The 16,840-nt window shown below is 41.1% G+C and overlaps 1 protein-coding gene across 8 annotated transcripts in view; it reads right to left on the reverse strand.

Moving 5' to 3' along the window:
* Nucleotides 1-275: 275 nt before the first annotated feature.
* SASH1 (SAM and SH3 domain containing 1) overlaps nt 276-16,840 on the reverse strand; it is a 548,281-nt gene continuing 531,716 nt past the window's right edge. For all 8 annotated transcript variants that reach the window (XM_028723624.2, XM_077925914.1, XM_077925916.1 and 5 more), the window contains 5 exons: nt 13,402-13,552; nt 11,697-11,810; nt 8,016-9,100; nt 7,031-7,162; nt 276-5,755 (listed from right to left, as the gene is read on the reverse strand). In XM_028723624.2, the coding sequence (XP_028579457.2) occupies nt 5,495-5,755; nt 7,031-7,162; nt 8,016-9,100; nt 11,697-11,810; nt 13,402-13,552 (1,743 nt within the window). In that variant the 3' untranslated portion in view covers nt 276-5,494. The remainder of the gene's footprint in view (nt 5,756-7,030; nt 7,163-8,015; nt 9,101-11,696; nt 11,811-13,401; nt 13,553-16,840) is intronic.

Here is a 16,840-nt window from a genome sequence, read left to right on the forward strand (position 1 = left end):
ACTCCCCTCGCTTGGAGCTGCTTTGCACCCTCCTATTCCTCTTTGTTGTCTGGATAGTGGACAGAGAGGAATGAGTGAGTAAATTAACATTTGTTGCTCCACCCACTTTTTCCTTCTGGAACTACAGCTAGCGTGCTCCCACGATGGTTTGTTAGGAGGGCATGTGATCCTTGGGTTGAAACAGCTTCCCTACCCTTTCCCAAGCAACTTTGCACCTTACCGATCCTAATTCAGCTTTTTAAATAAAAATTACTAACACTAACAAAGAAGATACATGAGCTTGAGAGAATTTATTTATTTTCCTATGAACAATAAGTCATAATTATAGAGAAGTTTTCATACACAGAAAATTCCTTTTGTTTCCTCTTTTTGCTAAATGTAACAGAGCACAGTAATATTTACAAATTCGTATGATTCCCCCCCCCCCCATTTTCTCTCATTTTTTATTATACACCGCTTTTTCAGGTTGAAGCAAACTGCAAAGACTTATTGGTACTGGTATATTACAGCTACTTACATTATTTAAGAACAGCAAATGGAGAAAAATAAGTTATTTAAATATTGATTCATATACAGAAAGTGCAACATTTGTTAGTTGTTACATAAATTGTTTAAAGTTTTCATTTTCCAAAAAGAGGTCTTGAGTATGAGTAAAAGTTAGCTTGGAGTCAATGCGTTTAGACTAAAAAGAATACAATACAGATGTACAGCCATGACTTGGTGAATTGACCTTTATTCCTGCACTTAGATCTGTGTGAAAAGGGTTAATAAGGATTTGTGCTCCAGATCTTATTTCCAGAGTTTCCACTTGCACCAAAGCCGGGTTTACAATTACAAGTCTTTAGACCATCAGGCCTTACCTTGCTAACGTTATGATTTGATGCCAACTAAAACAGTATGACATGGAGACTTAAGTGGCCCTGTATGTCTAGAGATGAATTGAATTGGCACATGCTTCTGGCTTTGTGTATTTTGACAGTCTCCAATCCAACATTTTCTTGGAACCCTGCATGTAAGGAGATGGTGGTAAATAACATGCTATTGTTTACAGTGAGTTCATTGCTGTACATAATGTTTAAGAGGTACCTAACTTTTTAAGGCTTTTCCAGGATCAATATATATACTGTTGAAATGGTCAACTGCTAAATCAACAATAAACTAAAATAATCTGTAAGCAAAAGTCTAACTCAAGAATGAACAAATTGAAAAAATATTTAAAAGCAATGTATATATTTTAAAAATCAGGAAAATTTGCACTGGATTTGTAAACAGGCATAGAAGTTTGTCATTCAGTTTAAGCAATCATCATTGTTCCATTCCTAACGTAGCTTAGGGATATTAATGTATACAATGCTTTCGATAAGAGTGAACACTGGTTTTTCCCTTTCCTTTCATTCAAGTTTGAACCAGTAAGGCAGCTTCTGTAGCCTAACAAATTTAGATTGCTTTTGTTGTTTAAAAGAATAATTATGTTGTTTAAAAGAACAATTGTTGGCTTCTTTCCTTCGCTCAATTTGTTCTTTTAAAAAGCAATTGCCTTTTGAGGGTGTATTTAGAAAAGGAGAAAAAACTTAAGTTGAGGTGAGGGCTGCATTCTGTCAGGGGACAGAGGTCAGGGGTTGCATATGGGCCTATGGAGGGGTGACACCCCATTCACACTAACCCACCCACATTTTCCCATGCAACTAATACCTCTCTTCACACAATTCTCAGGGCTATGCTTTCCTTTCACAGGCTCCAGCAGGGAAAGTCTCCACCAGCAGCTTGCTGTTGAGGGTGCAGAGGAACTGCGGAGGAGATGGAAACCTGATGCAGGCCACATCTCATATACGTACGTGCCCCCGATTCAGAAGGATAAATATTGCAAGGTACTCATTTTTTAAATATTTGTTTTAAAACACAACCCAACACCTAAATGAAAATCCTGTTGGTCATACCACATGTATTTGTAACCATATGACCCAAATTCAGCATAGCACATGTGCTCTGATGTACTTTGTGCATTGCTTCATTAACTTCAATTCCAGTAACACATTTTTAAATGTAAATGAATGTCCATGATCTACTTTCTCCATTTAATAAATGGAACACTGTTTCCAAGTGTGGCAGCTGTGTGCACATCAGAATACATTGAACAGATTTGGTGGAAGCGGTACATTTTGGGGGTCCCAAGGTCCTTGATGCGGGTGGCACTGTGGTCTAAACCACAGAGCCTAGGGCTTGCCAATCAGAAGGTCGGCGGTTTGAATCCCTGCGATGGGGTGAGCTCCCGTTGTTCAGTCCCAGCTCCTGCCCACCTAGCAGTTCGAAGGCACATCAAGTGCAAGTAGATAAATAGGTACCGCTCTGGCGGGAAGGTAAACGGCGTTTCTGTGCACCAGAAGCAGCTTAGTCATGCTGGCCACATGACCCGGAAGCTGTCTGTGGACAAACGCCGGCTCCCTCGGCCTATAGAGCGAGATGAGCGCCACAACCCCAGAGTCGTCCGCGACTGGACCTAATGGTCAGGGGTACCTTTACCTTTAAGGTCCTTGACAGTCAGAAGTCAAAGGGGCCACTTGCTATGTTATGTTTTTTACTGTGTGAAAATATTATTGTAAAGCACACCCCTACCAAAAATGGTTGTCTGGGAATTAGCATTGCACATGACAGTCTTGGAGACAGACAATACATGGTGCCACCAAGGAATGTTTCTACTTTGTCCACATGAATCAACTGACATGTAATGTGAGAAATGACTTATTTTAATGACTGCTTAATGTGCACAATTACTTGCCACTACAGACAGTTGCAGGTGCAAGGCACTTTTCTGGAGATAACATATTCTTCCTCCTCACTATTACTGTCTCCCCAAATTATGCTAGATCCTCTTTATATGAAGCAATCCTCACTTCCCATGCACCATGTGATCTATTTTGCCCATATTTATATCTATGCTGGTAGAAAGGGTCATATTAGTCTATTGCAAAAGCAGTCCTATTGCTTCAAAATGTATTATGTTTGTTTTAACATCCACAGGTTTAGTCTGTAAATCTACTTAAATGGAAAGTGAACCTGAAAGCAATGTGTCATTGTCTGTGTATGGATACTGGAAGTATTTACGGTACTTTTAAACTACATTATCCATATTAACATGATTGCAGGGAGGACAGCTGTATCCATATTACTGGTTCAGTTAAATTGAAGCACCCTGAAGTCCCTTTTCATTGCTTGAATGCTCTAGTTTCAAAGAGCTAACTTCAACTGGCTTGTGCTCATCATGTGGAAGCTAACCTATGCTGGTATCTTTCAGACCCATTATTAGGCCCCAAGTGAAAACCTTTTCAGAAAATGAAACTTTTTGGGCACTTCAACACTTTTGGAAGCTTGTTCCATGTGCTTTAATGGATGCACTTTTAAACAAGTTTATTTAGGATTAAAGCCTTAACGACTGCTTTTGTCAATTTGTTAAAGGGTTTACTTACTAACCTCCCTCAGCCCCGGCCCCACATTCAACTGTCTCACATTCTCTACAGCCATCCTGTTAAAGCGTCTCTCTTCTTTATGTCTCATCAAAGGAAAGAAAACCCAGAGCAGCTTTGGACACCTCAGTTTAAATTACTTTATAATGTTTTGCTTTTAGCTTTAAAAAAATACTGCAAAAAGTTAAAAAGCACATCAAGTCAAAAACACTTTTGGGGAAGGCTGTGTGCCTTTGTGACCCAACTTTCCTCTTAAGGTTGAATGTGCTTTAAGAAGTTGTATAAACTGCTTTCTTTTCATAGGCAGGACAAAGCAAGTGAGTTAGAGAGGTGACGAGACTTGCGTAAAATTACAAAGCAGCTTTGAACCAGATCTGAGTTTCCAATTCCATGCTGAGCTCATTACATCTTCCAGTTTACTCGCTGTTATTTATCCTGAAAAGCCTCTACAATTTTAGCTTGTTAATGGACACTAAAGAATAATCTAGATACATTAGAACTCAAGCTGAGCTTATTTGGTATACAAAATGTCTGGCCATGTACAAAAATAAACTTCATCTATATTCACAGAAGGGAGTAAGAGATCCTACACTGCATTGTTCAATAGTTTTAGAAAACAAGAACATGGTGAAGAAAGAACAAGCTGTTTCAGCATCCCAGGTGAACCTAAGTAGAGCCCTGCTGGATCAGACTAAAGGCTCATCTAGTTTAGCAGCCTGATCTCACAGTGCCAACCAGGTGGCTTTTACTCTAATTGTCATTTTAACACCCAATAATAGAGGTATTATATTGACTTTTTGCAAGAATGACAGCTTAAAGTTTGTTTTCCCCATCAATACAATGGAATGTGATTCTTGTTCTGGTACTGTGTCAGACACACAATTTTCTTATCAGTTAATTTACTTCCCTGGATAACCTTTTGTTTTTCAGAGACCAATGTTTTCCATTGATATGGTCAGGATACCAAGTCAAAGCTGCAGCATTTCAACTGACAATATAATACAGTACACCAAATTGCAAGTAACATGAAAAACCCTTTTTTATAATTATATATGTACATACACAAGGCAAAATATCTTTTAGCCTTTTAGTAATACCAGCATACGAACTGCCATAAACAAGTTGTTAGCCTGAGAACCAAAATCTGACTTCAAAAAGAAAACTTTACAAAACAGATGTTACAATCTACAATAACGGCTATAAGACACAAACCTGTCAGGTGCCAAATAATAGTGACAACAACGAAATGCCTCTGAAAAACGAATGCTGTAAGTGAACTGCTCAAAAGCATTTTAAGGCAAATAAAAAGCTGAGTGCTAAAGAAGCAGTTATAAAAATGACTTTAATTCTATACAAATAAGGAATTTTCTGAGTTGGTCTTGGAAATTGCACTGGCATAAAAGGAGATCCACAATAACTAAATCCATTGAGGATCTTTGGCCTACCTAGAGGCTCAGAAACCTGAAAAAAACCCACCAAACACAGGAAGGAGTTTTATTTATTTATGTAAAACGAATTGGTGGAATGAAAAGGATAAACATAAGCAACTATGAAGAGATGTAATGTTTAAGATTTTTACTTGTAAAAATACCCCCTGGGGTGTTTATGTTTGCTTAGGACTGTAGATCCATGATTTATCAATGAGCTGCACTTTAACAAATGAGCAGCCCCAAAGTACAGAGACCTAACTCTACTCCTCCAAGTTCCTGGGGCTTAAAAGTTGATGTAAAGTTCCCTTTTTTGTAATGGACATGTATATTCTGAAATGGGTCGAAGCCAGCCTCAGTCTTTAAGAAACTAACATAACTGTGCCTTTTCTTTAAGGGGTAATCAGAAAGCACCATTTCCCTCTCAAAACAACTTCTTATATTCTCCTTTGTGAATCATTGACAGAGAAACACAACGGCCTCAACGTATTCCCAAAGACCTCCATTGCCTGATGCCAAAGAGCTTTCTGGAGAAATTAAAGATGAAATTGACATGGTAGGAAACTCTGGCTTTTCCAACTGGCAGATGCTATGTTTCAGAGTGTGTTATATTGTCTCTGGGTTGAGGGTACTGAGTAGTCTTGCTGCCGCCAAAAGCTTGCTTATGTGCCTCTCCTCTGTGATGCCAGCCTCATGAAGTGATGTTTTTGACAGAGAAGGCACTTTGCTTAGGTCATCAATTCCTGCAGCCATGAAGGAGCTTGAGTACATCGGAAGGCCAATAGAAACCAGCCAGTCGGCTATGGAAGTGATATGGCCGGGGGACACAGGTTTTCGACAGATTTCAGTGAGGCCTCCACTTGGAATCTGTAGCAAGAGAAAACGCAATATAACCAGCTGGTTGACTTTTTCTTTTTTAAAAAAAACTGTAACATGGGGCTTACTTCCAAGAGGTATCTGTAATGCTATATTGTGAAGCAGATATCTGGGCATTTCGAAGCAGTCCTTTAGCTTAGCAGTACCATTTACTAGATACTATCTTGCTTAGTCACGTCAAAATTGGGGCTGTGCAATCTCAGCTTTTCAACATTGCGATGTATCACCAGCCAAACACTGCGATCTGATGATACACCACAATGGTGAAACGGAGGGAGGAACAAGCTGCATTGGAGTTGGGCTGAAATTGCAACCAAGGGAGATGAGGTGGTTTCACTCAGTGCCTCATGGGGCTAATGCAGTTTGTTCCTCCCACTGGGTGTGGAGGGAACAAGCTACTGAGGTGAGCGGGGGGGAGGGCTCCCTCTAAGGTGCATGGCTGCCTTCGCCCAAGCAGGCGTGCTGCATCTTTACTCCCAGGGTGACTGACCACCCAGGAGGAAAGACACAGCCTGTCCGCCCTCCCCCAGCAAAGGCAGCGATAGCCAAGTGCATGGAGCCTGTCAGGCTCTGTTTGTAGGGCTGCCTCTGCTTCCTCTTTGTCCCGAAGAGGTGGCCCAGCCATGTGGGGCTGAGGCAGAGGTGAGTGGCTTCTTTAGACTGCTCCGCTGAGGAGTGTGCAGCTGCGAAGCAATTGATCAAGCCTCCTCCTGCAGGCTGGGGGCTTCATTAAACTGCTCCACTGAGGACGGACGGCTGCGTCCCCTCAGCAGAGTGGTCTAAATATACCACCTGCTAGAGCTATGAGGGCCAGAGCGGCTGCTGTTTCATCTGCGATCCAGGCCTAATCAAAACACACATTTCCTTTCCTCCCCACCCCCAATTTCTTTTCTGCTGTTACCTCAGTATTGATTTCCTCACTCAAAATCATGCAAGTTCACAAATCCAGCTTCATTGGCAGCAGCAGCAATTATAACGTACACTGTTTAACTTGAATGTTCCTCTGGGTTTCCATATTTCATGGCTGTCACTTGTGGTGTTAACTCATGCAATGTCTCATCAGCAATAGAAACAGCATCAAAAATTCTTTGCATATGAAAAATTAAGAAGCCAAGGCTAGAATCTGATTTGTTTTTCTTTTAAAATGTAGATCATTCACAAATAGTTTCCCCAACCTGCAATCAGACATGCTAAAGCCCCAGAACTCCATGCTGTTTAGCTTTCATTTCCCATTCCTTGGAACTTGATCACTGAATGTAGACTTACCGCCATGCGGTGTTGCTTCCTCAGCTGCTTCACTCGAATCTGGTCCAGGTTTGTAGCAACATCCTTTACAGCGTGCTCTAAGTCTTCAGAGTACCTTTGTACCAAAAGTTCAGGAATCCCACAGCGGCCATGCTGCAGCCAGAGATGAGTGATAAAGGCAGGGGGGTTCAAGTTAATCAATGTGTCTCTTCACATAATAACAACAAAATGGTTGGCCCCTTTGCATTAAGAAACTACAATAGGTTTAAGTATATTCTTTCTTCAGTTTCACAGAAAATTACCTTTATGAAATTTGTTCATTTACTTCAATAATTTGTAGAGAGGAGGTTGTGAGTCTTAAATCTCAAATATATATTCCTTATAAAGGTTTATTAAAATTATTGGGAAAGTATAACTCGATATGCTACTTTGTTTGTGAACTATCGCTGATAACAGAAAAAGTGCTCTCTGAAGTCAACCACTTTAAAAGACCTGTTGAGTTCTAAGTCTAAATTTAATACAACTGAAATATCCTTAACTTTTGCTTGGCTGTGCCCAGGTCAAATAATGGACAAATGAACATTTCAGGCCTTGTTGCCACATGGCAGAGGCTGCTTTTTATATGCTACTAACATTAATACTGATAATGTTACAGAGCTGAGAGCTCTAAGAGCCAATGTGCATATGACCACTATAAGGAGACTACTTCAAATTCTGAATTGTTTTACATGCAGTGGCTCACCACATGGATGAAACAAGCACCTAAAATGAAAAGCGAATTGTTGAATGCCAAATCTGCATGGTATACACATGGAGCCATTTAAGATTGCTTCACACTGTGTCTGAAATGTATGAAAAGTTTTAAGAATGTTTAGCCTAATAGATCTTTCATTTTAATTGCCAGTTTAAAGGCCATTTTTAAGGAACAGCTCCAACACTCAAGTGGGGAAGGAAAACAGTGCAAATATGAACAGATTAAACATTTCTCAGCCTCCTCACACTGTACCTTGTCAGAATATGGGTCTTCTGTGAGATCAATATCTTCAGATTGCAGCTTGTTTTCTATCAACATTTCCAGATCCAGTCCTCTATTAGAAGAGATTTTTCTCACTGACAAAGGATCAAGTTTTAGCACATGTTGCTGGACAGTAGCAGTCTCTGGAAGATCTGAAAACCAAGGAGGTCGTACGCCTGAAGGACTACTGGGCTCCTGCCCAGGAGATGATCTACACACAGTCAGTACATTGGAATCGGAGGAGCCAGGCTGGAGGCTCTTTTTCGCTGGCAAGGATGGTACATCTGGACAAGAAAGGGCTGAGGGGAGGTGACAGTGTCCATTAGAAAGGCGTTCTCTGCTTTTTTTGGCAGGGACTGGTGGTGGCTGTGAAGATGTTTTTGGCTGTGCTCTTGTCTCACCTGTGCCTTTCTGATCAGCTTCCTTGGGGAAGGGAGAATGATTGGCCCTTCCAAGATCATGCGTGGTCTTTTTGAAGTTTTCAAAAGTAGTCCAAGTTACACCACGTGAAAGTGAAGATGAATGAACTCCACAATTCTGAGGCAGAAACAGTGGGAATGTTCCACTTGAAGGAATGGTTGCAGAGAAGTGCAGTTCCTTTGCTTTTCCCTTAAGGGAATCAACACCTGCTTTGCTCTGCTCAGCCACCAACTGTTCTGCCATGTGCATACCTCCAGAGCCAGTTGGTGTGTTTGTTAAATCCAGTGCGCCTTGAGGGAAAATATCCAGCTTCTTTGCAGAGTCGGGGCCAGCTTCTCCATGAAGGTCACCAAGAGAATGAGATCTTGGCCACATGTGAACCTTCTGAGCGCCTTCTAGAGTCTCACAGCTCCGACAGATACCAACTGGTAAACTTCTGCGGTTCTTCTTGAGGACGGTGACTGCTGGGGGCTTGAGGCAGCTTTTCAGAACATGATTTGTACAAGTGAACTGTGTCTTCTCTCCTTGCTGGGGGACATCTATTGATTTAGTTAAGGGCAGGGTTGGATAATTTGCCCGTGGATTTCTGTGGAAATCTTTAAAACTGTATTCAGAAGCCAACTTTGAGGGTAAGAGACAAGGCTTTCGAGTTTTAGCTGAAACAAAAAGAGGAAAAACATTTATGACTTGTGGAAGTAATGTGCAAAAGAAAGGTTTAAATATATCATTTCTACTGGATTTTGCTGTACAAATAAAATAGAACTTCATGAGAAAAACACATAAAAAGCAAGACTAGCATGGGATGTTTACACTGTCCTGTGACCATTTGTTAAGACAACTTGTTATGAGGACTCTGTTTAAAATATGTATGTCATTGATTTTCTATAAACCAAACCAAACCAAACCAAACCAAACCAAACCAAACCAAACCAAACCAAACCAAACAATAGTAGTATGCTGTCTTGTCATTTGCTTAAATTCAATTCAATGTCACACTGTATTATAACTTATTTATAACACCAACATGTGTCACTGGTCAAGGAAGCAGCATTGATAACATAAGGAATAAACATAAACCATGTTGTCTCAAACTTGACCTCTAACCACTCTACTGTGCTGAGTTAGCCTCATTATAAGATCTCTTAGCCCAAAAGTAAAATATGGGCTACAAACCTGCTTTTTATTTGCAAAGTATTTTCTTGTGTCTCAATTTATTTCATTTCATCTTCATTTATTCGTGTGACTTCAGTTCAGAAAATAGGTTTTTCTGGATCATCTGAAGTCTGTCTACATGAATCCTATAATGAGGGAACCTTGTGGAGCCCAAGGACCCTAGAGGTAAGAATACACTACCCTACAAAGTTAAAGTTCTTCTTTTAAAGGAATGGATGTTTCATTCAATGCATGTACAATTTAGAGCTTTATCTTCAAAATGCTAAACTTTGGCACTGAATAATACACAGTTGACTGCTTTGAATCTGCATAGAATTCACATTCAGTGCAGAACACAATGTCTCTGCAGAAGTCTCAAAGCACAGGCAGAAAGAAAGAAAAACTTTAATCTAAAATAGAACACTGCATCTCTCTTGTTTTTTTTCTTGCTATACAGAATAATCAGAAAACTTTAGAAGCTGGTGGTGGTGGTGAAGAAAGTGGATGATGTTTCCTAACAGTAAATGGCTGTTTCCAAAATAGTTTTCAATCTAGGCTCCCAACACCTTTCTCACTGAAAAAGCCTGCACTCCTACAATTTTTTTGCATTAAAGAGCAGAGAATGGGAGAAGCATTGATACTTGTATGAGGGCAAAATCAACTGGGTTATTCCTTTCTGGTGTTACATGTCCATATTTGCAATATTGCGTGGCAGCCTCATGGAACCCCACGTAAGTTGGCCTCTTGAGTAAGGCACCACTCAGAAATGGGGCTTACTTAAGTATGCTGTTTCATGTGAGACCTGCTTACAAGGAAGTGTCTAATATGGATTTTACAAGAAGGTTATGGCAAAGGACATGTCACAGTTGAGGGAAAATCAACTTTTAATATCAGAAAGATGTCCAGGATTTTGTTAGGGTTCCTCCAGATTTAAAACAAACCCTAGTATTCATGACACATGAGTTCACCAATGTCTGCTCATTGCTTGAGGAGTACAGCAGTCCTTAGAAAAGAGTCAGAGACTCCACAGCAGCCCCCCCCCAATATTACTTCGCACTGCTTCAGAAGCAGTGCTTATCATGGCAAGCAATTCAGCTGCAAAGATCCAATATATCCATCACCATTGTTTCTGTGCACCATGCCTGCGCTCCTTACATAACATCCACAGGAGTCAGAAAACACTTCATCCTGAACTTATAGCAGAAGTGACATGAAAAGATTGTGAAAATTGGTCATCATCTGGTAACATGGATTGGGAAGAAATGAAAAAATAAACAACTTGGGAACCAGGATGCTAGGAGAGCAAGGAGGACTGCTATCCTTCTGCAAAGAAGTAACTCTATATAAATCTTTATTACAGAGGCTGGGAATATTTTTGTGTAACGTGTCTCTTCTAGCTGCTACTCTCCACTGGAGAGAAGCTTATATGGGTCCCAATGTCAGCTTTCTTCTGAGAGCTCATGGCAGCTTCAAGTAGGGAGGGGGATTTAATCTGAACTACGGCATTGAGGGAGAATAGTAAAGGCCTGGCCCCAATCCCAGTTTGAGGACCCCCCAACGCTCTTTAGTGTTAATACAATTAACATCTAGCCTTAAGACAGGTATATGAGCAAAGGCAGACAATCAATACAAAAATAGAATCTTTGATAATAAACGTTCTTCAGTCCCTGTAAGTGTGTGAGCTAGTTCCTCATTCACAGCACTCCCTTGTTACTCTTTTGTATCACAGAAGTTAATGTCCTCCAGCAAATAAAATGAGTGTGGCATCACACTGATCTGGAGGCAGTGCTCTTTATTCTCTCTCTTGACATGGAAAAGCAGTAATATGAAAGATAATGCTGAAAAACACTGCTGGGAGGGAAGGACGTTTTGCTCACTGCCTTGAAACTGTGCCTCGACTGACAATGTAAGATTCACTAAATAAGTATGTAGGGATGGGAAAACTAGGCCACACACAAGTCCGCCGTTAAATTATAGAGAGCAAAAGCAGAGCCAAAGAGTTTGCATGATTGCTTTTCTCAGCCACAAGAGTGCCCTGTGGCCCCTTAAAATCTAACAAATTTGGCATGCTTTTTGATATGGATATAGATCAATTGTTACCATTCTCCAGGTTTTCACTGCTTTCATAGCAGCCTGAATCCCGGGGAGAACATCCACTTAAGCCCTGGCCATCTATGAGGAGTTTCTCCTGAGAACCTGACTGGTCACTGTTACCTGGAGTAGAGAAAGGAAAGAGAGGAAGTAAGAAGGCATTACTTACACAAAGAACAGTGCTAATAACCTCACTTCTGTCCTACCAAAATACCCAGCTGCATACTAAAAAGACATCTTTTAGTAAGAGCCATGAGTTGTTTTCAGCAGCAGATAATGCAGGAGTACTGCTGCCCTGAGAGGACATAGTGGAAGAAGGGAGTAGGGGTGAGAGTCGATTACTGGGAAAAGTTGCAGCAACTTGATGTGCTAGGCAGCGGATCACATGGCCGTAATGGACCTAACCTGCACCTGCAGATATGACTAAAACAGTTGGCGTGTTTTATTATGTTTTCAGTATTCTTTTTTCAAATTTAAATCAAAATAAAATCCAGGATTCACAAGCAACCCTTGAACTGTATTCCATATAGTTTTTTGGGCTTTACACCCTGACACAGCATATCCAGAAAACAAAGGGCGGGGGAGAGAGAAATGTGCTGCTTCTGCTGAAGTTGTAGAGGTAAGGGTGGGTGGAGTATGCTTTGGAATCTGTTGGGAAGAGCCAAGATATCTTTTTGAGTTGGAGGATAATTTCAGAGCTTCATTATAGGTGATCTTTACAAGCCTCCCACAGCTTATACCCAAGCCTAAATTTGAAGAACTTTGTAAGCATATCTAGTTATGAGTAGTTTCACCTGTGTTTATATGGAAATTCATCTGACCTCAATGGCACTTATTCCCTAGTAAACATAATGGTCCTTCCATATTGTCAAGTACCTCCATACAACCTTGACTTTTTCTTACAAAAAGCTGTTATTTACATGATCTCCCAAACTCATTTCTTATTTTGTCTTGAACTGGTATCAGGCTTCCTCTTGCGTAGTGTTCTCCAACTTGGTGCCCTGCAGATGTTTTAGACTGCATCTCCATCACCCTCATCCACCCAGTCCAACACTTCTGGAAGATACCAGGTTGGAGAATCCTGCTGTGGTGCATTGGCTGCTGCTAGAAAAGGTTAAAAAGTAGAAGTAATTTGCAAAACCCTTTTAATGAAATTTGCGGTTTCTGATATTTCCATTGAAATCCAGATTTCTAGATGACTTAATGCACATTTTCATTATAAACTATGTAAATTATAGCTAGCAAAGTTAGAAGGGAAATAATGAGTCATTACTAATATGAAATCACTATACAAATGAAATCACTATCATAGATGTCTTGCCCTTACAATTTGGTCTTGCTAAAATGTTGTAATTCAGAGTTGGAAGACGGGATGGATCCTGAAAAAAGCATGTAGTAACTGGGCTGGTGGCAGCTGGGTTATGGCATGGAAGGCTGAGGCAGAAGGAAGAATTGCCTCTCCCTGTCTTGAGGAGGAGGGTCCTTCCTTTTCCCTCGGTTCCCCCTGCTACAGCCAAACTCATTCAAGCAAGGAGAGCCTTTTCAAAGGGTGGATGTTGATGGGGAAAGAGGAAGTGGGACATGAACTTCTACAAGCCATGTTGTGTATACTTTTCTTTGGATCCAATCCACTGGAATTACTACAGTTACAGTTTCCCAACCCCCAAGTGGTTAGAAATCCTTAGCTGTGTATAGAGAAGAAATTCAAACTCACTATCATATTCCTGTAGCAGTTCAACTGCTGTCAGGAGAACAGCTCTGTGCTGTGGGTCCCGTATGTTGAGCTCATCCAAGTCTTCTTCCTCTAGGAGCTTGAAAGTGTCCAGGTCTTCATAGCCATTGAATAAAAAGGTAGGCATGTGCTCCTGTGGCAAAGGAAGAGAACAGTTGTGGCACATAAGAAGGAAACAGCAGTGCAGAACTACTCAAAACAAGATGCCACTTTCCATGCCATCCATACATTTTCTACCTTTCTGATCAGTGATTACAGGTGGTTATTTATACTGATTGCAGGTAACATAAAGAATGTCTCAAGTAACTCCGTACCCACTAGATGACATAAAGATTGTAGTATTACAGGTAGACTTCAGACAGTACAAAGTTCTACTGGCAACTTTCTGTATGTTATGGGCAGCCAGTGTAGAGCCTGCTGTTGCATATGTGTCTGCAGAGGTCTTTCTTGGTGGCCACAGGGTCCTGTCCCTGCTGCTGAAATTAGACTTGAAAAGAAGCCTTCTTGAGCAGGGGTGATTTTGGGTGTTGGTGTGTTCCGGCTGGGGAGGATGTGCCTACAACAGTTTTTCTGGTTTGTAAATGTGCTCAGGGGCCTCAAAAGTCTGGCAACCCCTGAATTACCGTATTTGTTGTCCCATAGGACGCTCCGTCCCATAGGGCGCACCTAGTTTTTTGGAGGGGAAATAAAGGAATTCCCCCCCTTTATTCCTCCCCCAAACCAGGTTGGGGACAGCGGTATGGCGGTACTCCGCCTCCCGAGCTTGTGGGGCTGGCCGATGTCTGCCCAAAGCGCGGGGCGCTCTGCTTCAGCGCGCCCCACGCTCCGTGCAGCAGGCTGCTATCTGCAGCCTAGGGAGCCCTGCGGGAACTCCCCAGGCTTGTTGATAGCTTCCTGAAGCCTGGAGAGCGAGAGGGGTCGGTGCGCACCGACCCCTCTCCCTCTCCAAGCTTCAGCGAAAGCCTGTATTCGCCCCATAAGACGCACACAGATTTCCCCTTCATTTTTGGAGGGGGAAAAGTGCATACTATAGGGCGAAAAAGACGGTATGTGATTCTTTGTTAAGAACATAGTATGACATTACCAGATGTTGCCATCTGTAATGGTAGCTAACTACTCTACATCAAAGTTGTGCATTGCAGAAATCTATGCCTGATTTAAACATTAAATTGGTTGAACTCCTTGTGGGGAAAGATTACTGCCAACACACAACACCGGTGCTTAAAAGCTGCTGCTTCTTCTTTTTGGCATACCAATACAGTCAAACCTCTGTTCCCGAATGGCTCTGTTTTCGAACGTTTTGGCTCCTGAACGCCGAAAACCCAGAAGCAAATGCTCCAGTTTTCGGAAGCCGAATGTCTGACCCGGCTTCCGCTTGAGTGCAGGAAGCTCCTGCAACCAATTGGAAGCTGTGCCTTGGTTGTCAAACGTTTCGGAAGCTGAATGGGCTTCCGGAACGGATTACGTTCGACAGCCAAGGTTTGACTGTACGTTACCAGGTCAAGTTCAAAGTTCTTAACTTTTGGTCTGTTATGTCATTTAATATAACCTTCTCATTTCTACGATTAATGTACAGACACATAGTGGTAAAGAGAGTAAGTGAGCCTTGCAAACACCAAGCAGGTAGTGGTACAGAAAGGATGGTTCAAAAACCATTTGTTCTTTTATTCAGTCCCTTTTTAAGTTTAAGCTAGCTTCGAAACAGTAGGTGATCACAGCTGCTGTGGTTGTCAATGATGCTCCAAAAAGACTCATCCTCCAAAAAGACAATTAAGTAACAAATGGATCTTGGAAATTTACTAGCACCACATTAAAAAAATCACGATAATTGCAGGATAATTTCCCCTTTCCAGCCCAGCATCAGTTCAACAAAACAAGAAAAGGAAACTATTTTTAAAATATAGGAACAAGCCTTTTCAATCTATTTAAAAGTAATAAGAATCATAAGATTTAACTGCAAAATATAATACCTTGGGAAGAAAGCAGATTTATCCACCCACCCTCATGCCATCATATATGCATGTTAGCTGAGAAAAGTAATGATTTTAAGCTTGCAGATGCCTCAGAGGGGTCTGAAGGTTTGTTTTTTAAAAAAGACAAGTAAGGGTAGCATTATATTAAAAATGCAGTCATGTTCAAATATAATCCACGTTAAACTTTCAGAAAGTAAGAAAAAAAACTTTGCAATCCTTTCTCTCCTGCTTCAAGCTTTAGCTTGTGACTCAATAAATTATGTAACAAGCAAGAAATGGAGGAGATGCTGTTGTATAACAAGAGTAGTGATTACACATCCCACTTTGGATTTCAGGGAGTGACGCCTTCTGGGGATGGTTGTGGGAAGCAGGGGTAGGGAAGGGCAAGCTTGAACATTTTCAACTTGAGCTTGTTTTCAGTTAGAAGACACAGTTGTGGCTCCAGAGTAACAGGGTATATTTCAGTGAACATACATTCATATGGCCATTGCTTATTGCTCAGGCACAGAATCTTCATTGCTGAGGACAGGTGCTCTAATTATAAGTATTGTGCTCGACAGGAGCTCAACTGTTAGGAGGTGCTCTGTTCAAATAGCTTGATTAGCCACACAGTATGCAAAAGGCTTTTGGGGAGTAAGGTAACAGGGTCCTCAAATGAGTTTACCGTTTGTTCCATCATGATTGATTGCATTCCCAACAAGTGTTGGGTTGCTGTTGCCTTGGCTCCCAATTCCAGACCCTGGAATTCATCTTAGAGGAGGCCTCCTACCTATTCTCTCCTTGAATGTTTGAATTTTTCGAGCCTTTAAAAAGCAGTTGAGATTTCAAGACCTCCTGAACTCTCCCTACTGTAACTCTTTGGTCGATCTTTGTTTTGCCCAACGCTTTATCCTTCTCTATGGCCAGAATTTCAGTTATAACCAGACCAATCTTGGTTTTGTCCAAAGCTGGACTTCCAGTGTAGCCTGCCTGATTTGAGAGCAAGTCCTGAGTAGAAAGCCTTTTTAGCTGGATAGGCCAAGTTTTTACTGGCTGCTGTTGTTTTTATGGACCCTTAGTGGCTTTAAATAATGAAGAGAAAGGTTTTCCAGCCCAGTTAAACAGGTACAGTTTGTATCAATAAAGGGATAAAGTCATCATCACAGTATCATAACATGATCCTGTACGTGGCAGCTATGAAAACAAAACAGTATTATTTTTACTCGTGAAATAAAAACTCAACAGTTTAGGATATATTCACACAGAAAAGAAATTATGGGATCAGAGAATGTCTACAGAATCTATTAGCCCTCTAACAAGGTTCCTGCTGTTGAATTCAGAATCCCATCTTCTTAAATCGGCTTGCTAAAAAAAGAAAAGAAAAAAGCCACTTCCCTTTAACAGCAGAGTAGGAAGAATAAACAGCAGGCAGAATGTCTTATTTCCAGCCTGCCTGATTGAGCATCAAG

Source organism: Podarcis muralis, chromosome 3, assembly GCF_964188315.1.
Source record: "Podarcis muralis chromosome 3, rPodMur119.hap1.1, whole genome shotgun sequence".
In the NCBI taxonomy this organism is placed as follows: Eukaryota; Metazoa; Chordata; class Lepidosauria; order Squamata; family Lacertidae; genus Podarcis; species Podarcis muralis.